This window comes from Alternaria incomplexa (genome assembly GCF_024043165.1).
Source record: "Alternaria incomplexa strain BMP 0042 chromosome Unknown scaffold_7, whole genome shotgun sequence".
Taxonomy (NCBI): Eukaryota; Fungi; Ascomycota; class Dothideomycetes; order Pleosporales; family Pleosporaceae; genus Alternaria; species Alternaria incomplexa.
The window spans coordinates 1,843,332-1,850,413 of NW_026249856.1; the positions used below are offsets into that span (position 1 = coordinate 1,843,332).

The 7,082-nt window shown below is 52.8% G+C and overlaps 1 protein-coding gene across 1 annotated transcript; it reads right to left on the minus strand.

Annotated features, from left to right (window-relative positions):
• Positions 1-5,181: 5,181 nt before the first annotated feature.
• On the minus strand, positions 5,182-6,951 carry J4E90_005822 (uncharacterized protein; the record flags this gene model as incomplete). Its single annotated transcript, XM_051435374.1, has 1 exon — positions 5,182-6,951. A coding segment is annotated over one exon (1,770 nt), but the record flags the coding sequence as incomplete, so codon positions are not given.
• Positions 6,952-7,082: the final 131 nt, after the last annotated feature.

Sequence of the window (7,082 nt, forward strand, 5' to 3'; positions counted from 1 at the left end):
GACGAAGGCGACGCGACACGAATGATGCAGAGCGAACAGGGATTTAAAGTAAGCAATGCGGAAGCTTTATAGACGGAGCGCAACTTCAACGAAGCGATTGAAGGGTGACAATTGACGGTTGATGAGAGATCGCATTGAAGCTTGTCAACGATGTCACTGGTGGGGACAGCCGTGGACATCCGGCCAATCCGGGCAAGCTGCTCGGCCCGTGGCAGTATGGCTTGCTTCTGGAGGCCTCGTTGCATGGCGACACGTGCAGCAAGAACAACAATTACTCGCCATTCTTCTTCTCGCGAATCTTCGTCGGCAGAAGAACTTCGGAGTATTTGCGATATCGGCTCGGTGGCTGTATGACCGAAGCTTTTGTTGCGCTATGGCGTTGGCCTATTGGTCGCTGCATGGAATACTAGGTATCGCAGTATTTTCTGCTGATATTTCGCAAATGAGCTTTGTAGTTGTTCTTTCTATGTCTGCAGATAATTTGGTAGTCCGAGACACGTCAGCATCAAAGCAGCGTGGTTATCCAGGGTGCAGAGCTCAACCTGGGAAGGGTCGCGCTGGAAGCACAAACACGTGTGCATACCATTGCAGGGAACAAACCTGAAAACGGCTTGCAATTGCAACTTCGTCTAGAGCTTGAACATGCTGGGAGACCAGGTCAACGGCGTCTCTAGTGGTGTCTCCGAAATTGATCGCAAGGAAGCTGGACGTGGAATTCCTGGTTGTACAACGAGTAGCGGGTCGAAAGGCCTTGTCTACCTAGGTACTCTACTCACACTGCGCCTCTGTAAACAAGACATGTAGTACGGTGTTGCTTACATCAGACGGCTGTGATGTAAATCTTGCTCGCATTCCCCTGAAACCACACCCCATTACCACAGTCTGGGTGTCTTTTCGGTCCTTCAGCCCCACCTGCGTCTTCTTTCCAAGATTCAAGCTTCGCACCATGTAATTCCCTGGCCCTCAACGGGACTACATCGGCTTTTCTTTCCGCATCACGGGATTCTGGACGAGATCCTGCAAGATACTAGTGCATTTTGTAAAATCAGGGTCCTGGCCGGGGCTAATGAGAATAATTGGTGGTCGCACGAGCCGTTTCGACATGCAGAAGCCGCTGCAACCACGGTGAACCGTGACCAAGCGAGACGGTAAGGCCCTGTAGTCGTCTGCATGTACGAAGGTGCATGCTGCAGAAGTAGGGAGTACCGTGGCTTAATGGCTAGCACGAGAAAGTTGGTGGCCGGTGGAATTGCGTGATGAGGGGGGTTGAGGTCAATGCGTCGCACCGAGGACGTTCAGGGCCGAAGTCCACGCGTCAACGTTGCCACGGGTACAGCATGAAAGGAGGTTGAATAACCTCCAGTGGTAATGGGAGGCATGAATATTGCGAAAGTAGCACATGTCACACAAATAGGTAGTTGTACATAATGATTTAAGTCTCCTGATGAGACAGTGAATTGATAGATAAATAGGATATCGTTGAATCGATCTAACACCGTGCCGTGCATGCCATTGGCGAAAGCCATATGTAGACTCCCAAACGCCAGGCTCTCTCGTAAATAAAGTCAGATCAAAGCGTGATCTTTAACCATGCATCGCTAATACAAATAGCGTCTCAGACGCTTGAAATGAAGATGGTTGTGCAGTGTACAATCAAGGTGATTGTTATGAGCTGGTGGAGCTGACAGAGTCGGAAGACGATGCGCCGCTTCGTCGACGAGCAGAGTCGGTGGCAGTGGTGAGCTGGCGCTTAGTGTGCTCGTGCATGATCCTGGTATTGTTAGTGACTGATACGAGTCATGTACAAGAGTAACAACATACCTCTGGTAGTCGGTCATGGCCCGGTCGGGGTCGTTGAGGTCAAAGTTGTTGGCAAAGTTGTGCTGAGCGCTCATGGGCTCCGAGAAGCCGTCGGAGACGTAGACTTGTTGGCGGTTCTCAGTCATGGCAGACATTGTTGTAGATGTGTAGTTGAAGTTGTGATAGAGGTAAGATAGTAGAGGCTTAAGTAAGATAAGATGTGTGCGGAGGGTGCGCTGGAGATCGAGGATTTGTATGTGAATCGATGAACTGGGTGCTGTTGATGGGATCTAGAGAATCAGCAAGCGGGGTGCGAACTATATACCCTCCTGCGTCTCACAACGCACGCACAACAGAGGCGGACGGAACGACTTGGCCCATCATGACTGCGCAAGGCAAGAGATCGGCCCATGACTGTCGGCTCAAAGAAGTGATCCACCATGACCAGCGCGCTAGTGGGCCGCCAGCTTCGAGGCTTGCAATCAGAGATCTACAGGGTCCTTCTATGTTGGGCTGTAGTGGCCTCGTCCACCAATCACCGGCTTCCGATACTCACATCCCCGTTTGCGGTGGGTCTGGTACCTGGGCATCACGACTTCCGGGCTTGCTGATGATGTCGGCAATGACGGGGGTGCTGGGACAACTGTTTAGGGGACTTTCTAGCAGCAGGGCTGGCTGGCCATTGACAGCGGAGGATAGGCGTACCGCGTCTGTTGACTGGTGTCGCGACTTGAGGGTCAGGCGGTACATGGCAGCACATGCCCAGCGTCCTGTCTGAGAGCCGCCGAGCGGCAACTGTTGATTTCGCATGTTGCTTGCTATTTTCCCCATAGTAGGCTATCGACTTCGGACTCACCGTGAGGCTCACCCAGCTGCCATGACGCAGAAGCTATGTCAACATTCCAGCGGCACGGCTGTCTGCACGCTTCGTGGAGCACCGAGTCCGCCCAGCGACGTCACAGCTCCTCCTTCGCTCAACTTCGAAACTCGCATTCCACAAGGGCTGCGGCCCAGCAAAGTGGAAGATCCCTCCAAGCTCCAGCGCCCCAAAGTTTCCGTGCACCAGAGAACGTCATCTTATCCTAGTACGGCAGAGATCGGCCCGGCGCTCCTGCATGGGCTATGTATAAGCGGGTCTAGCGGAGGGCTCGCAAAAGCAGGGTCTCGCGCTACTGCATACCCGTTGCGTTCATAGCCCCCACCCAACCGCTCAGCGCAACATGTTCTGGCGCAACATCGTCACTTCTGACGTTTGTCCGTGTGACGGCTTCATTTCAACCACTGCCATCGTCATGCAGGGTCTTTACCAACCGCCCCGGCCACCAACGACGCAGGTACCGCTCGGTCACGATGTCTTCATTACGCTGCCGCCTTGGGCATCTTGGAGCGCGCCGTACTGCTAGGATACCGAGGCTGGCAACTCTCTGGGTATGGTTGTGTATTCTGGGCTTCGTACGCCCAAGGCTGGAACGCCCACGAGGGGAGATCCACGCAGAATCTTCAGAGGCCAGATGTCCAGGCTTGTGATCATCACCCTGCCCTCCAATCGAAAATGTGCAATTAATCTAAGCAAATGACAGAAGTTGCGACCCACGAAAGATGATCTTCACGCTGCGTTATCTGCCTGTCAAGTCGATAGCGGCTGCCTAATTGACATATTCAAATCGAAGATGTGGTTCTTTATTTTCGAGTATATTCGATCCCCTGGCCGAATTCCCGATGCCGCTACCCTGCGTCTAGACCCTTCCTGCCAGATTCGCATCCCAGTTTTCCCATTCGCATCATCGCTTTGAGACCGAGCGCGCACAACACATCGCGACTCCGTATGAGGATCGAAACCACGTCCCTTTCACTTTGACGGCTCTAGTCCTCTTACAACAGCGCCTAATGGACGTCATGTCAACCCGCAGATCTGCATCCACGTTGATGGGTTTGACCACCCCACAACGCTCCCTTCCTAGAGCCCCATGATGCTGCTCGCTACGTCTTCACGACAGTGCAGGGAAGTGCGGCTGTTTGCGCCTTTTGTGGGCTATGATGCCGCTCGTGGGGTTGCGGCTTGCATCACCATGGATGCCAAACCTCCAGTGGAACTGTCCCGGGAAGTAACGTCAATCCGGAACATGTGCCGAGTTCATCGTCATCGGCACTGACTGACGTTTCGCGTCGAGCTTAGCTCTGAACGAGTCAAGGGCATGCGAGTGACGCAAGAAGCCTTCCCTTTCAGCTCGCTGCTACAGCAACTGTCACGTCGGGAACTCAGCTCGAGCCTGTTCAATATTTCCTTTAGGATTGTTCGAGACTCCTACCCGTCAATACAGCGCTGACCACCCCCCGTTGTTCAGATGTGATGTCATGTCGCTTATTTTTGAAAACGGTGGCAGGACAGTCGTTCTCGAAATAGATCGGCATCGAAAACGATCGACAAACACACCACCACATCTGATGCCCTTAACAGACCTCGTCATCAGGCGAGGTTCCCGCTTCGCCAGAGCAGCCGCAGCGCCGTACCCACTTGCGGCATGACATAGCCGCTGGGTCTTGAGGACAGAAAGCCACTCAGACATGACATAACCGCACAGTTACTGGGATTAGGGACATGGACAAGGTGCATGACGCTGCTGCATCGAGATCCTTCTGCCATGGATAATGCAAGCCACCAAATTGTTTTGCGCAACGCAAAGGTGGGTTTGCGTAAGTGTACAGGACCGCGAATGACGCACCACGAGCAAGTCCGATCAACGGTGTGCAACAGGGACCGATCGAGCCTCTGTTGCTGCTTCCACAGTGTTGTTGGAAGGGACTCTTCAGTTTCTTGCCGTTGCAAGCAGCCATGTCCCAATCCCCCTTGGGCAGAAAAGACGTATCGATCCGGTGTCATGGCCATAGTCGTTGTGGGAACGTTACATACACATGTCCAGCTAAAACAGGATCACACTGAGCTCTCTGTCAAGCCGCTGGAACTACACGCCTACGCTGAAGTCCGCAACGCCCGATACCCGCAAACGGACCTTTAGGATACGATGTCCGCGTTCCAACGATCCTGCCTCTCGATACATCGCAGCGTTGCTCAGCAACACGTCGACCGAATCCCACGATCGCACTACGGCCTATCTCATCGGATCACAACATATAACCACGTACAGGTGCTGCTTGCAAGCGGCTACCCGTTGTGTGGAGGGTAGAAGACTGTATTGCAGATATTGCCACGTACAAGCTACAACACAGTGCATATGAAACTGGTAGCAGGTTTGCTGAAGACATTCATCACTGGTTTACATGTGCCACATATGGGCGTTGCTACTGGGAATAACCTTGGTCGTTCGTGAACGATACCAGGAAATTATTCTTCGTGATTGTATCCTCTGTTTCAACCTCGCTTCAAGCAGCAACAACATTGCTCGCCTTCTTCTTCGTTTCAAGCGTCTCCTCTTTCCACTTAGCCACTTCTTCTATCGCTTTACCTGGATCCATCTTGTGCATCAGCAGATAGCCCTGGACCTCCGCCGGCGAGAAAACCTTCTCCGGTAATGCATCAGCAAACTGCTGTGCCATCTCCGCTAGCTTGTCCGGTTCCACGACGGCCGCGATAGACTTCTTAGGAAGGACAATATCGCCCAGCCGGTCTTTCTTTGCTCCCTGTGTAGGTATATGGCTTTTCGTTGTGACTTTGGGTGCCTGAGTAGCGTCGGGTGTGGGGTCATCGTTGCTGAACATGCGCATGTACATGTCGCGAATCTGGTCGCGTGTGGCGAGCGTGAAACCGATCTGCATGTCGACGCGACCTGGTCGGGTCAAGGCGTCGTCCAGCTTCTCTGGGGTGTTGGTAGTCATGATGAGCACGTGGCCCTCGTGAGAAGCGGCACCATCGATGACGTTGAGGAGTCCGCTCAAACTGATCGCTCCTTGGGCTCCTCCCGAGGCTTCTTTTGAGGCCGCCTTCGATTTGGATGGTTGTTCTTTGCCTTCCTCCTGCGCAGGCTCTTCAAGAGACTCTGGAGCAGGAGCCTTCGATATGAGACTCTGTGGGGCATTTTGTATTCCAACTTTGGGTCCCTCAGTGATGGATTTAGTATCCTCCTTGTCCACAACCGGAGGCGGAAGACCTTCACGCCTAATACCCGCAGCGTCAATATCTTCAAGGAGAAGAACGCATCGGCTAGGTAGGTCATTGAATAGAGAGCTTAGCGCAGACTCGGAGATTCCGTCGTTGAGCGAAAGACAGTATATGTTTAACCCGAAGATGCCCGCCAAAGCGAATGACAGTGAGGTCTTACCCGTTCCCGGAGGTCCATGGAAGAGATAGCCACGGCGATGGGGGATTCCACGCGCCGCATACCAACGCGCTGTGGCAGGATTGAGATATTCATTGATATCTCCAAGAATTGTGGCTTTCTGCTGTAGGTCCAAGGACACAGTACTCAGTGGTCGCGATGGACGTCTGGACTGGCGTTTCCAGTACCGCTCGCCGCCACCTTCCTTCTGCGCAGGCGCCTGATAGATTGTCGTAGTCGTACTAGCTTTGTTAAGACTCCACCTCTTGACAAACACGAGGAGCTCCTTGATTGGCACCGCGTTCCTACCCACACATGTGATTATAATCTCCTCGTCGTAATCCCTGACCTTTCCATTGTCCTTCTTCTTTACCCGCGCGAAACTGAACCATCTCCCTTCGTGTTGAAAATCGTAATCACCGTAATTAGGTTGGTACACTGGCGGTATATTACCCGACCACTTCTCGTAATTGAAGATCCCGTGTTCATCCAACACGTTTTCGTCACCGTCTACGTTTTCGGCTTCACCGATCCGGCGCGTAGCTGCAGTCAGATGTCTGCTAGACGTCGTCATGCGCTGCACTGCTATCCAGCTCATGACATGGTCGAACAAGATGTCGGCTTCATCGATGGCGATGGATGATGAGTAATATGTGTAGAACCATTCGCGTATCTTGCGTACGGTAAAGACGCCTCCATAGTACAGGCCGAAGATGCCTAGCCAGATTGTCACAAAGACTCCGATATCGAAACCAAGGTAGCGGGATGTTAGATGTGCGATAGTGCTGTAGCCTGGAATAAACAGCTCTAGAACGGTCGATGGGATGCTGCCGCTGGTGATATTGCTGCCAGTAGAGTTGAACTCCGACACAATGGCCTGGAAGCGTGAGAAATCCATCGCACAATAAGTGTATGGGTGTTTTTGTCCTGGGTTGTTGAACTTTGTGGAAAGACAATAGAGCTGTAGATCGCTCGTGCTTTTATAGTAAGGGGGGGGGGGGGGGGGGG